The following is a 14,643-nucleotide window of genomic DNA, read 5'->3' on the forward strand; positions in this document are numbered from 1 at the left end:
CAACATGTGTGATTGCATGGATATACTCACATTGATAACAATCATACTGGCTGATTTCAGCTCAGACAATCAGATATTTAATTTAAAATGCAGCTTAGACTCAACCAGCTTTGACACTCTGCCACTGCACTCTGATGATTCTACCCTGATCGGCCTGAGTGGGAATTAAATTCAAAGATCACATTTTGTTTCTTCACCACGAGCCAGATTCTATGGGACATGAGAGGTGATGCGTCTTGTCACTAATTGTCCCAAAGGGAACCTGCATTATTTTTGGACCATAAGGATGAAGTGCTCCTTTTTTTTTTGTCACAGAAACCTGAGGTTACTCTTCAAATGAGTAAGAGGAGGTTTTTTTTGGTTTGTAAGGACATTAGGTTAAAAAAAATTATGATGTTAAAGCTAGTGTTATATTTATTGTTGATGAGACAACACAGAGCCGTGGGTAGAGCATCAGTTTTTAAAAGTGTGGGGGTTCTAATGGTGATACACGAGCCCTGTAAACCCCCACCTTTGGATAAGTCTCCACAATTTACCCAGTGTATTAAAAGGAATACCATGCATTTCAACATTTACTTCATCACCCCTCTAAAATAACATTAACCACAATATCTTATAATAAAAATAATACTGGAAATGTTTCTATAGCTCTACAGGCAGGTGATAAATTAAAGGAGAAACCTGAGAGACCTCTCTGCACATTGTACCACTATGAAAACAATGCATTAAATGATTCCATGTTGCAGCATATCTGTCAGATTAAAGGTTCAGTGTGTAAAATTTTGTGATATCTAGTGTTGAAATTGCATGTTGCAGCTGAACACCCCTCATCTCACCTTCTCCTTCCAAACATAAAAAAGAAACTGTGGTAGACTTTAATTGTCATAAAAACTGAAAAGGTGTTTAGTTTGTCCAGTCTGGACTAATGTAAAAAACATGGCGGCCTCCATAGAGAGGGTCCCCCCGATGTAAATATAAAGTTTTTAAATATAAAGGGCCTTTTCTGAGGTAAAGAAAACTACAATTCATACAATTAAGATGAAACGAACTAGTGAAAACATCATGAGAATTATTCTACATTAAATTTGTGCCAATAGATCCCTTTCACCTAAATCTTACACACTGGACCTTTAAACATGAATTTTATTATATATAGTGAGAGAATAAAGTCAGAGGCCGTTTTAATGAATGGGTTTCGGATCACCCAACAGTTTTTTCGACCGCAAATAGATGGTGTACCTCAAAGTGTTAGTTTTTGTTTGCAAGAATACTTTGGTTAAAGCTTTTGTCAATAAAGTGCCTTCATCATCTTGGATTAGTGCCTCAGTATATTGTTTAAGATTATGAATGGATCCGGGAAACCACTGATACAATACCAGGAAAAGTTATGGTAACTGTTTGACATTGAATATGGTTATTTATTCCGTTTAAGTGACACTTAATGATAGAACCAAGGCTCCACTGATAGTAATTATCGATTGTCATTGTCAACCAGCACGGCCACTGTTCAGAAAACACAGATAGCAGACGTTGGAGGAATGTCATTGATTTGGTGAACATACAGCTTCTCTTCCCATGCATAGCGTTTCCCATTGTTAGTCTTGGAGATCCTTTCCAGACTGTTAATTAGAAAAGCTTTTAGTGAATTAGCCAGTGGTTACAAAGATATTAAATAGTGATGTTTATAAAGATATAGTAGATTTAAGTCAACTAGAATTGCAGTTGCACAACATTGTGCAGTATCAGTGTACATACATTTTTATTCCAGATTCATAGGAAGAAAGATATTTTTTATCCCTGCTGCAAATCCAAATCAGAGCAGACCCTGACCCCCGCACTTTGCTGCCTTGTCCGACAGATGTCTGATGTGCTCTGTCTCTCTGACATGAGAAGAAAAGCAAAAGTTTCGCTTCAGTTAATCTCTTCACTCACACAGATTGGTTTACTGGGTGGCACAATAGCTGCAGGATTACAAGTGAGACTTGGGTGACGCACTTTTAATTGTCCCATTGGTTAAGAAAAAAGAAAATAAATGATGCCCAGCACACATGAAAAGAAGCCAGAGAGGAAAAAAAGAAACGAAACACCAAATCCAGCTCCAAATGCAGGAGCTGCGTGTTGATTCGATTTTTTGACTTTTCCCACGTATCCTTCCAACATCTGGAAACCTGATACTGCCTCTACCCTTGCTCTCCCTGTCTGTCTCTGTCTCTCTTTCATCAACTTCCCCATCCTTGTTTATTCTCTCTCTTGTTCCATCTCATCTTTCATTGGCTCAAATGTTTGCCTTTGTCACTGTTCATGTCCCACATCCACTGCGTTTGTCTGTTGTCAGTTAGGATGCAACCATTGTGTAGATATAGGAGGATATGCATGAAAAGATAAAATTGACAAACAAATCAACGAGTGTGGTCCCATAAGCTGCAGTACACTGATCGTACTCTGACTCAGACACAGGGGTGGACACCAGTTTTTCATGAAATAGAAAATAACTTTAAAAAATCAGTTTTCGGACATGAGACATTTTCTCCCTTTGGTGTCAACGAAACGCTTTGCAAACTTCTGTTTGTTGTCAGCTGATGTTAAATGTTAGAGAGATTTTGTTTATTTAGTTTGTGCTTGTGCTAAGCTAACATCCTGCGGTCTGAAGCTAAATATTTCTGGTACAAACATGAGGGAGACATTTTATCTCAGCAATTAAACAAAAATGTATATTTCCAATTATTCCTTCTGTTAGAAACTTGCTAAAGCCATGAATGAAAAGATGAGAAGCACAAATTCGAACTCAGTGTCATAAACAAAAGTGAGCACTCAGTGTTATATCTTCCACTATTTGACCACGCTGTATATCAGGATCCAAAGTTCCACCAGGGTATTTTTTATTTTTATGACAGTGATACAGTTTTAATCATTTACTAACTCACACACTTTGTAGTCGGCATTTAAATATAGTATGTTTGCAGTTATGATGAACAGGGTTTGCAGAATATTCATTGAAGTCAGCATTTGCATCATATCTAAAGGAACAAGAACATTATTAAAGTTTACAAAATGGCCTGTTCGCTATGATTCAGAAACCGTCTGTTTTCAGTTGATGTTAGATTTGACAAGCAGCAGCTTTACTGGTCACTAGTAAAGAACACAAGGCGTATAGAGTAGGCAGTGTCCAGGGTGTAAACAATAAAGTTGAAGATCGCCATGAAGGTGACCACCAGTAGTTTATCCCAGGCACAAAGGTGGCCGCAGTTACCTGGTCTTGGATTTTTCTGGAAGCTGTACAGAGGCCAGATCACCATCGCTGTTGCATACATCACTGCTGCCAAAATGTTGAACACGACCATGAGCTTGTCAAATGAGATTGGGAAAAAAGAGGTCATTTGTCCAAGGGTGAGCAGGATTATGATGATGGAAAAGATGAAACACAAGGAGTACACGGCCACACACCACTGCAGCTGCGGGGACTGTGTGTAGTGGTTGTTCTCCAGGGACGTGTAAATGAGACAGGCGATGAAGGTCTCCAGCATCTTCATTATGCCGGGTAACGTGGAGAGAAACCCGCTGTTCTGTCCACTCGGGCGAAGGCGTGTCAGGACCACCTCGCCGGCATACACTCCGAAACAGACCCAGGACACCACAGACGCACCGATCTGACGGTAGCAGGTCGTGCAGGTGAAAAATGTTGGGTAGATGATGGAGGTGGCCAGGAGCATGAGGCTGGCCAGCATAGCAAAGGCAGCGGTGACGTCATCCCAGGCGAAAGGTAGCTTGCTGCTTACAGTCGTGAACTCCAGGATGAGGATGAGAAGGGTGAAGAAGAAGCAGAAGCACCATGTGAACATGCACCATACCCAGTAGGAAGATGATACATTTCCCGCTGTTGCTGCCAAGATAAACGAGATACAAGCGAGGATGGCTGCCAGTGTTCGCAAGATGCCCACGGGCTGGGTGAGCGACCAGAAATCCACTTGGGCCATGGCTGGACAGGATAATCCTCTTTGACATAAAAAGCTAAACGACTTGTTTTGTTTCTAAATTCAGTTTATTCTACGCAGTGAATCAAGGCAGCAGGGCCTTGGTTTCTAGACCAGATCCTGTCATAGAAATCCATGAAGGCAAACACCCGAGCAGGTTTCTTCCTTGGAACTGAAACCTGAGTGTGGTGGTGTATCTTGGGCTTATCTCTGCGGTTTATGACCCCTGTTTCATGTCACTGATTGGATGGTGGTTTTCCGTTGCGTTCAATTCATGACACACAAACTGGACTCTGATCTTCATCCACGTTCAGAGGAATTTAGAACAATTAGTATGTGTAGGTCACATATACAGAAAAGGCTCTTATCCTGTCCTCTGGTTCACTTGATTTATTGTTTCTGGGCAGGACGCGTTTGCAGGAGGGATTGCTTTCAAGGTGAAATGAAATAAAATATAAGTCCTGTCCACACCAGGGTGCCGGAGTGACACATTTATTCAATTAACATTTTACACAATGAAGGTGCGAACACAGTGTTTTGTTTTGCATATCGAATAATCCTGATTTTCTATTTTCTTATGGCAAGATCATAAATAGTTGTTTTTGTAAAAGGTTTGAGAGAAAAAATAATCACTTTCCATTATCGCCATTATTATATTTTCTCTAGTTCTTTTGTCTGTTTACTTGTATTTACAAAAATGTTATAATATTCACTCTTCAGTTCATGGTTGTGGAGAGCAGTAATAATAAGGGACTATAAGGTTATTTAAAATAGTCATATTCATTGTATGCAGTGGCTATCACTGATATAATTTGCGATGGAATTTTGACCTGGTGAGACTTCTGAAATAAAGAGGGTCCTTTGGAAAAGAGGGTCAGACATTCTCATGCAAGCATCCCGAAGAATAAAAGACATTGAATCATTCACAGGCGTGCACTTTTATGCAGATTTAGTGAGCCTAGCGTCTGAAGAGGTGAAGTGTGAAATCTCAGGAGATAAGAAACAGGCTGAGGGCCTCTTTAAGGCTGAAGTGGAGGAAGCGAGCTCTCCTGACATCTTCAGGCCTGGTGTTATGCCGTGGACCTTTCAACTACACACTCATATCAGCAATTCAGGTTTGAACCTGAACCAATTACTTACTCACTGTATCTCCTCCATGAGGAGGATGGTCAGTGGTTCGATCCCGGCTTCTCCAATCTGTTCGTAACTGCTGTGCCGGCAGTGTGTGATAGAAAAGTAGCAGGGTGTGAATGAATGTGTGCAGGTGACTTGTGATGTAAAACACAATTTATCATAATAAACATTCTTTTATTTTCTTTCATTATCGAATGTGGCAGAGTAGAGAGATTAATATATTTTGTAAATAACATCAAAGTTGATGGTACTTCAGCTATGATGGCATCTAAAAGTGACTTTCATTAGTGTCTGAGAACTATTTTTTCCATTTAGTGGATTTTAGGTAAAGTGTATGAAGGTTATTTAAAAGGCCCCATCAGAACTTAAATCAAAATCTTTTAAACAGTGTAATTTCACCAAAAGTCAAAAATAATGACAATAAGTAATAAGTGACTTTTTGCTTGAAATGTGAATGAAGTAATTAATCGTGATTATAAAATAGTTGCTAATAATTTATTTTATTTATTGTATTTGTTTGATACAAATTGTGATTTAAAGTTGGATATTTTCAGCTCTTTTGCACATTTTTTAAATGTGGGTTTGCAGTGGCTATTGACAGAAAATATAATTGTAGGTGTGTCTCTCTCCCTCCCTCCCTCTCTCTTGTCATCCATTCTGGGAAAATGGGAGTGGAGATTGAAACCTATGCTGTTGTGTGTGTCCAGGTAAGCCCACTATCACACACCCATACAAACATGCTTTGAGAGGGAGCAGTTTAACCATTAAACAGGTTATTTATCCATTAAACAATAACCCTGCACTTCTGGATACATTTTATTCATATTTCAAATGATTAATTCGAACAAAACACACACTGACAAAGTTTTTCACTTCTGTATCAAAATAGGAAGATTAATAAGACTAAGATAAAATCATTATCTCCTGCTGAAAGCAAAATGAAACATGTTATAAAAATACTTATGTTCTATGTTGGAGATTAAAGTTTGCAAAAAACTACAACCAAGAATATTTGTAAATGAGGAATATTTGCCGCCTATGTTCCTCTGATGAAGAACGTAAGTCGAAAGGAATAAACCGTATCCACGATGTAAGCAATGAGGTTGACACAGGTCATGAAAGAGATGACAACTAAATTGTTCCACGGACACAGTCCAACGTTCGAACAGTTGTTGGGTCTGGGGTTGTTCTGGAAGCTGTACAGCGGCCAGATGACCACTGCCGTCATGTACATCAACACTGCTAACACATTGCAGGCTGTCAGAACTTTGTCAAATGGCGCAGGGAAGAGCGTCAGGAGGCGGCAGATGGTGAACACGATGACGAGGATGGCAAAAATGAAGCAGATGCAGTAGACAGCAACGCACCACTGGAGTCCGGCAAAACTGGAGAACTGGATGTAGTCCAGGCAGATGAAGATGATGCAGGCCACAAAGGCCTCCAGCACCTTGAGGAGGCCCGGCACCGTGGACAGAAATCCGCTGATCTCGCCAGGTTTGGCCCGGGTCAGCCCGACCTCGATGGCATACAAGATGAAGGCCAGACAGGAAGTGACGGTGGCGCCAATCTGTTTATCACAGTTCGAGCAAGTGTAGAAGGAGGGGTAGATGATGGAAGCTGCCAGCACCTGAAAGAGACAGTGTGAAATTAATTATTCTTCAATGAAGTAGTGGTAGTAGTTGTGCAGTAGTCACACATAAATTATGGAACATGGATAAGTTGACATCTATATTGCATTACATTTTTAGCACCAGTAAATAACACATTTGCATTTTAATAATGTCCAAGTTTCAAAGTCAGTCAAATGTCAACATTATATAGTAAGGATGTGTGGCTGTAACAACTTTGGCTATAATATATTAAATATTATATATATTAATATTAAAAAAACATTATTTTTATTATATAGAGATTTGAATAAAATAAAGATGCAAATGCAAATACATACATTCAGCAAAAGGGTGTGTATTTTACATAGAATTCAATGTAACTTAACATTGAAGGCCATTAAGCAATTGAATAATATATATCAAACAATTTGATTATTATTTTTGTATGTATTTTTAGTATTCATTCATAGATTACAACTTTTATCTTATGGCTAATATTACTAATAACAGTATGTTTTAATATTTTCATGGCATTTATAACTAGTTTAGAAAAAATAGTACAGTACATTTCTCTAAAATCACTTTTTACAGTGTCAGCTTTAATATCATCAATGACACTAATGTCCAGCGACCGTGACTGTAGTCGAGTAATTTACTTCAACAAGAGACAAAGACAAATAACAGCAGTGGAAAATGGCACACACCATCAGAGTAGCCAGCATTGCAAAAGCGGTGGTGAAGTCGTCCCAGGAGATGGGCAGCTTTGCGCTGAGGGTGGTGAACTCAAGGAAGAGTATGAGGATGGTGACACAGAAGCAGAAGCACCAGGTGAACATGCACCACGTCCAAAAAGGTTCGGTTCTGTGGCCCACCGACGCCACCAGGCTGAAGGAGATGCAGGTCAGGATAACCTCGAATATCCGCACAATGCCCACGGGCACCGTCAGTGTTCTGAAGTCCAGTGTAACCATGGCGCCTGTAATTCTGTGCTCAGTTAACTTAATTAATCTCTCAACTCTTCACTAGTGTGTTTTTGCCAATGTGATCTTGTTCTTATTTTTGAATCACCCGTCCTCCCTGAGTCCTCATCTTATGAGTTCTGCCTGAATGTGACGGACACAGAGAGTGACAGAGCTCTGGCCGCTCCCTTGTTCCCTCCTTATCAGACCCTCTTCCTCAAATCTTTCAGCAACCATATCATAAAAGTACAAGTGCGTTACAGAGTTACATGGAGTGTTTGTGAAAGGGTGCAGTTGTCCACACTTTACCTCAATTTGCTTATCAGTTGCACAAGCCTCAGTTAATAAATGAATTCTGATGTTGTATTACAATAAATGTTTATATTTCTATAGGAACTGCACCTTATGACACAGAACACAGGCCTCCCGCTTAACTCTGTTAGTCATCCATTGTGTTTGCTCACTTAGCGGCTCGCCCACCCATCAACGGTTGAAACCTGTAAATGTGTAACGAGAGGTGTAAGAGGAATTAATAAAGAGAGGACAAGAGACAAGAGGAGATTTTTGTCTCTCACTGGATAAATACAGGTGTAAAGTACTTTAATGGTTCAGTGTGTAGAATTTAGTGACATCTAGTGGTGAAGTTTCATGTTGCAGCTTAATACCCCTCACCTCACCCTCCCCTTCCAAAAATAAAAGACAACCTTTGGTAGCTTCAGTTGTCATAAAAACTAAAAAGTGTTTAGTTTGTCCAGTTTGGGCTTCTATAAAAAACATGGCAACCTCCGTAGAGTGGACTCTCCCTGTAATTATCAAGTATTTAAGGGTAAAGAAAACAACAATTTGTACAATTTAGGTTTAACACACTAGTGAAAATATCACTAGGGTTATTTTATGTTCACTTTCTGCCAATAGATCCCTTTTAACTAAATCTTACACACTGGACCTTCAAGACTAATCAAGTAAAGAACGGCAGCTAATTTTACATGCACAGTGCAAAATGTATAATCACTCTAATAATTATGGAATGCTTTCTCCAGAACCCTTTAGCAGCTTTACGATGGCACGTGAATTGTTAATTACTTTATGAACTTTATACATTGTTGTCAGTCTCTGTTGTCGGACGGCTGCATGGGTATGAAATAGCAATCACATTTACAAAACAGAAACACTAACAGCAGACGGACATAGTGATGTGCACCGAAACACAAGTTAAGCGGCCTAAATTCCATGGTCATACAAATACTTTAAATATCTATAAATGATCCTAAAGAAATTAAGCTAAAGAAATACCTGTCGGTGTCTAAATTCTGATGAGTGGAATGAGTGATGTGGATGCTCTGATTTGCTCTCTGTGTAAAGGTCTGGGGTACAATAATGTCAGATGTTGGAATTATTCTGACCTCTTGTGGCCATGCATTAAAAAATAGACAATTACATTCTCTGGATTTTTGAACAACTGAAAGTCGTGTTTGGGAGAGAAGGAATTACTGTGCAGCTACTGTAAATAAAGTTAATATAGAGGGTTAGGGTTGTGTGAGTGTGTGGTTCGAAACTGAGAGACAATGAGATCCACATGCTGCTCAGTTACAACACAAACATTCACTACTTTATCAAAACCTGTTCTCTTCTCATTTCCCTTTCAGCTACTACACACTTCTGGATTTACTCCACTACTTCTGCTTGATTACAGTTCCTGTACGTGATTCCTGCTGTTTCAATAAGCTTCACACTGATGGAAAACACTGACAAAATGTAAATCACTGCATTCCACTTTTGAGATGTTTTGCCTGTCTTTAACTCTTTTTCTCTAACCTTTTCAACATTTTCGTTGATTTCTGGGAGAATAATTCATGGATCTTGAAATGATATTCATGACTGTGTGCAATTTGGTGCAACAAGCCAAATAAAAATCCTGATCTAGTGAATTCCAAAGTGCTTTCAAAAGGGCACTGTTGGGCCTTGGCGGATGTGTGCGCTCTCTACTTTGTTGGTAACATCACTGTGTTTTTGGAATCTTGTCTCCAGCCCTCAGTGATATTGAACATGTGTGACTAACTTGCACTCAAAAGTGTAAAAATTCCCTGAACAGTTTCCTAAAGGTGAAACTCCCTCAAGTGATGCAGCCTGATCTCCATTTCCTGCTCTCGCAAACAATCTTTTGACAAGGAACACTTTGTTCTTAGCAAGCCTGAGAGACAGAGCTCAGAGGAAGAGCTCTGTCTCTATTGCTCTTATTCCAATGCTTTGCAAGAACTGTTGAACTATGCCATCAATTCTCTTCTGACACACCCCACTATAAAATGGGAGAAGAAAGAAGGAGGAGGCATCATACAGTTGTGGAGCTCAGTCGTTGTGGAGCTCAGTCAGTTTTAAAATCTGTCAGCAATCACTTTAATTATTTCTTGTACTGTCCTCGATATATTTCTTCTCTGGGTATTACTCACCTTCTTCCTGCATCACTCAGGACCAGGCAGCTCCAGGACAGATCTTCTGGTTGATGAAAAGTCCCAGGTAGGTGCAGTAAACATTACTTTACATATTTGAAGCTGTATACGACGATGAAATGTTGCTGTTATTCAGCTAAAGTTATCAGTCATGAGTTTGTGTAAGGTCAGATTATCAATATACTTAATTCAGCTGATATTCAGATATTGTCTAAACATATTGTTTATGTCAAAAGCATTTTTTTAAAGATATTTATGGCATATTGTATTTTCCAGCCCTACTGTCCGAACAAAACAGGGCGAGGCACATCGCTGTGGTGAATGAAAATGCATGTGGCTCATGTTGCTCTAATTGATTTAGGATGGATTGATGATGAGACACAGGGAGGTTTGCAGGGACTGAGCAACATCCACTGCATTCTATAATCAAAATACAGAAGCACAGATGCAGTCATGTTGAACTGTGTTTGACATGGTTGGACTGGTTGCATCATGGAAAGAGGAGAGGGCAAGTATTGCCCTACACCATCAGAGTTAATTACTCCTCAATATATCTCCCAATAAGGAAATTAATCATTAATCATAAATACACCAAACATCCAGCTTGAGCAATACCTAAGTCTATAGTCCAACAGAGAGATTTAGATAGTTCACTTTCTACTCTTATACATTTCAATATTTTAGAGGCATTCAACTCCACCATATACATCCAACACCTCATTTAAAATGAGTGTCATCTTTCCTCCATTCATTCATCCGTCCATTATCTATACGTCTTCTCCTTTGTGGGCCACACAGGGAGCTGGAGCCAATCCCAGCTGACATTGGTCAATGGTCGGGGCACACCCTAGACAATCTAGAACCTCTGATTAATCTAAACTGCAGTCTGCATGTCACCCTGTGAGGAAGCTAGAGTTACATGCAAAGTCCATGCAGAAATGTGACCACACAGACTAATTCTTCCACTAGGTGTTTTCCCTCAGCTCTGCATCTCAAGAATTTTATTTTATTAACGCCCCTGATTGTGTAGATTAGAAAGAGGATATGAAATATGAGGTCTGAGGGGAAAAGTAAATTTGGTTCCACCACAATGACGAATCTTCTTACTTTTTTTCGAAGGTAACCAAACCTATAAACCTACTACCTGTTCCTCACCAGAGAGTATATATTATTTAAATGTTGGTAAAGGTGATTATCTCCTTTACCATTGTTGGAAACACACTGAAAACTGAGGCGTTCTTTCACCTCGCTTTCTAGCCTTAAGGCCATAAGCGGTTTAATCGATCCCCATTTAATTTTTCTACCTTTCCCACAAAGCGATCGCTATGTAATGAAAATCATTGAATAACATGTTCACTTGTTCAAATGCAGGCATCAATAGCAGCAAGCACTGTTGATAATTTACAAATTATATATTGTAATCAGACATTGATAAACAGGCCTGCGTCAAAGGGAGTGCTGGCAAATGTTTTAGGCTAAAACTTAATTTGTTGCTGAGGTCAAGCTTATTAACGTGATAGCTTGTATTTAATAATGAATATTAAAACAATTTTCATCAACAGTCAGGACATCTGAACATGGAAAAAGCGTACCCACCACAGGAATCTTCTCCACCATACCCTGGACCACCAATGAACTACGGTGGTGTAGCACCACCGCCAGAAATGTATCCTCAGCCGGGATTCTCACCTGCTGCACCGCCACCTGTTGGACACCAGGCAGGTGTGTGTCTGTTCCTTCCCGACCTTCACTCTCCAGTCATACTTTATTTAACCTGCAAGAAGCATCTTATATTGACATAATTACACTAGGGCCACATTGAAGAGAAAAAAATCTTCTCGTAAAATTGCGACATTATTCTCGACATATTACAACTTTAATCTTGTAATATTAGCCCACGACTTTATTCTTGTAGGGTTTGATTTTTTTTCCTCAATGTGGTCCTTATACTTGTATGTCGTACATAATCACCCGTTAGTCAAAGGATGTTAAAATAGAGGAGTTCAGGAAAAGAGGACAAATTATAAATGCTACACTATTATGCATGTATTTTTGTATATTTTATAAATGGAAAAGCTATAAAGTTTTGGTCGGTGATGTATGGAAATATATATTCTGGACATTCTCTTCCTGTTTTTGTAAACCCTGCCCGTTTGAGTGCTAATGAGAAACAAATAAGAAAGGATCCAGTCACTTTTTTGCATGAACATTATTCCAATCTGAATTACACAGTAAAAAACATTATTGCCCACTTAGATGGCTCAGTGGTGTCTTCACATTACAGTCAGTACAGAAAAGCAGATGGAAAAACAGAGCACTCATTACAAACCAGAGGACCATCCCAATATCAAATTACAGTTGTTGTGCAGCCTCAGCTGCTTTGCAGAGGAGACTGCTATCTCTCTCTCTATATATCTATCTATCTGTCTATCTCTCTCTCTATTTATCTATCTATCTATCTGTTATGTCTCGTCAAATATGTTAAGTTTATTCATGTTCATGTTTCAAGTTACGTCACGCCTGTGTTTAGTTCATGTCTATCATGTGTGTCTTGAGCACTCTGTGTTAAGTTAAACTTCACTCATGTCTAGTCTCGTCACGCACTTCCCGTTTTATTTTGTACTCACCTTTTCCCTCTCGTTTCAGACCCTGACTTCCTCCCTTTTTTGTGATTTCCCCGCCTCGGTGATCATCTTCCCCGCCCCTGATTGGTTTCCCCTGTTTTCCCCTTCCTCATGTATAAATAGTCCTCGTCTCCCTTTGTCCTGTGCCAGTTCGTCTTGTTCATTCCATGAGTTATGAGAGTTCCGTCACCAAGCCAAAGTTTGTTTGCCTTTTCCTGTTTTTGATCTTTTGTTTGACTCAGTGTTTTTTCTTGTTACTTTTTTGATCCTTGATCCATTTTTGAATCAAAGAAAGAAACCTTTTTGTTACATTTGCTACCTGCCTTGAGTCGTGCATTTGAGTCCACCAGCATTTGTGTCTGAGGTCGTTACACTATCTCTCTCTCTCTCTCTCTTACTAAATCATTTGTTAGAAAAAACAAAACAAAAAACTGCATCAGTACCTTGCACCTTTATAGCTTGTCACGTGGCGTTTCCCTTTGATTTGTGTACGTGTAGCAATTTGTCACAACTGATATTTTAACGTTGTCACAAGAGGAAGAGCACTGGTGTAAATAAACATTTACCGATTTGCCCATTGTGTCAGTGAATGTGTCACCATGTATCAACCAGAGGTAAGAATTTATCCCAATCATGGTAATCTGACGTCATTGTGCCAGTCAACCATTGTTACCTTGTCTAATGTGTTTCGCCTGATGGTGGTTTCCATTAAATTGGTTAGTTACTACTAATTGCATGTGAGAGAATGTATAAATTCTCAGTTTTACGTGTTGTGCATTTCTCATCCTCAGTTGCTCACATGATCGTGACACCTGCACTGCAGGACGTCCCAGGACAAGCAGTGTGTCCCCACTGCCACCAGACTGTGGTCACCACCGCAGAGCACAAAGCAGGCCTCATGACCTGGGCCATCTGCGGCTGCCTCACCATCTTTGGGTAAAAATTATGTTATGGGTACATATTTGCTGCACAATACATTTCTTTGTAGATTATACTCTATCTGATGAAAAAAATCAAGAGATGTCTTAAACTATAAACCAGAAATGATAAAATTGCATTTAAACACTTGATTGCCCAATTTCTCTTGTATAACATGAATGCAAAGTTTAAAAATATCCTGTTGTATCCTGACATCATTATTTTAGGAATAAAACTGGAAAGTCTTAACTCCTTTTGTTTTCCTCTTAGATGTTTTCTTTGCTGCTGCATCCCGTTCTGCGTTGACTCCTGCAAAGATGTGGAGCATCACTGTCCATCGTGCCACAAAGTCATCTACTTATACAAGCGAATATGAAACCGTCCTGTCAGTGATCGAAGGACAAGAACTATAAAAGTACTGTCCCACACAATAGCTTAAAAGTGGTTTTAGCTGCTTTACAACATTCCTTTGATACTGAGGGATACAATATAATATGAAATGCACTTACTGCCATTGTATGCTGACTGTTTATTTGGCAACTATATACTTCTTAATGTGAATTGTAATGACGTGTGATAAAGCATGGTACTTTAAGGTGATATATAAATATATATATATATATATATCAAGCAAATTGTGGAACAGCTGGGATTTATTCTAAATGTGAATCATCAACAAATATGTCAATAAAAACAAGCAACAGAAAGTTGTGTGCTGTAGTTTTGAGTTAGCTGCTTGATGTCATTTTCACGCATTTAATGAATAACATGTCGTATTTCTGCAGACAGGCTAATAAATGGCATTTGATCGGGGGTAAAAAAGAAAACTTGAGGAACGCTTCAGGTTTTGCAGGACTTGGAGGTGATTTGTTCTGCCTTCTTGAACCTCCCCATGGTCTCACAGACGTCAGTCTGCCATGCAGGAGGAGCGTAAAAAGCATTTGGCAAGAGGGTGAATAAAAGCCATTTCTCAAACCACC

The 14,643-nt window shown here is 39.3% G+C and overlaps 3 protein-coding genes across 3 annotated transcripts; 1 reads left to right on the plus strand and 2 right to left on the minus strand.

Annotated features, from left to right (window-relative positions):
• Window positions 1-2,926: 2,926 nt before the first annotated feature.
• On the minus strand, window positions 2,927-4,107 carry LOC109639402 (myeloid-associated differentiation marker homolog). The gene has a single exon (XM_020102834.2). The coding sequence runs from the start codon at window positions 3,972-3,974 to the stop codon at window positions 3,120-3,122; it is 855 nt and encodes a 284-aa protein (XP_019958393.1). The 5' UTR covers window positions 3,975-4,107; the 3' UTR covers window positions 2,927-3,119.
• Window positions 4,108-5,264: 1,157 nt separating this feature from the next.
• LOC109639403 (myeloid-associated differentiation marker homolog) lies at window positions 5,265-7,933 on the minus strand. Its single transcript, XM_020102835.2, has 2 exons — window positions 7,420-7,933; window positions 5,265-6,732 (listed from the first exon to the last, which is right to left on the minus strand). Exons 1-2 carry the CDS (start codon window positions 7,684-7,686, stop codon window positions 6,142-6,144), a joined length of 858 nt encoding a protein of 285 aa, XP_019958394.1. The 5' UTR covers window positions 7,687-7,933; the 3' UTR covers window positions 5,265-6,141.
• Window positions 7,934-9,799: 1,866 nt separating this feature from the next.
• On the plus strand, window positions 9,800-14,370 carry LOC109639399 (LITAF domain-containing protein-like). Its single transcript, XM_020102830.2, has 4 exons — window positions 9,800-10,188; window positions 11,684-11,843; window positions 13,537-13,681; window positions 13,934-14,370. The coding sequence occupies exons 2-4, from the start codon at window positions 11,699-11,701 to the stop codon at window positions 14,037-14,039; spliced, it is 396 nt and encodes a 131-aa protein (XP_019958389.1). The 5' UTR covers window positions 9,800-10,188; window positions 11,684-11,698; the 3' UTR covers window positions 14,040-14,370.
• Window positions 14,371-14,643: the final 273 nt, after the last annotated feature.

This window comes from Paralichthys olivaceus, chromosome 5, assembly GCF_024713975.1.
Source record: "Paralichthys olivaceus isolate ysfri-2021 chromosome 5, ASM2471397v2, whole genome shotgun sequence".
NCBI classification, from domain to species: Eukaryota; Metazoa; Chordata; class Actinopteri; order Pleuronectiformes; family Paralichthyidae; genus Paralichthys; species Paralichthys olivaceus.

What these genes read in the sequence shown, in the direction of transcription:
- LOC109639402 (XM_020102834.2), bottom strand. Translation starts at nt 3,974, where the DNA reads ATGGCCCAAGTGGATTTCTGGTCGCTCACCCAGCCCGTGGGCATCTTG.
- LOC109639403 (XM_020102835.2), bottom strand. Translation starts at nt 7,686, where the DNA reads ATGGTTACACTGGACTTCAGAACACTGACGGTGCCCGTGGGCATTGTG. An exon ending in CAATGCTGGCTACTCTGATG is followed by an intron (nt 6,733 to 7,419) that starts GTGTGTGCCATT and finishes TGTCTCTTTCAG; the next exon opens with GTGCTGGCAGCTTCCATCAT.
- LOC109639399 (XM_020102830.2), top strand. Translation starts at nt 11,699, where the DNA reads ATGGAAAAAGCGTACCCACCACAGGAATCTTCTCCACCATACCCTGGA. An exon ending in ACCTGTTGGACACCAGGCAG is followed by an intron (nt 11,844 to 13,536) that starts GTGTGTGTCTGT and finishes TCTCATCCTCAG; the next exon opens with TTGCTCACATGATCGTGACA. An exon ending in GGCTGCCTCACCATCTTTGG is followed by an intron (nt 13,682 to 13,933) that starts GTAAAAATTATG and finishes TTTTCCTCTTAG; the next exon opens with ATGTTTTCTTTGCTGCTGCA.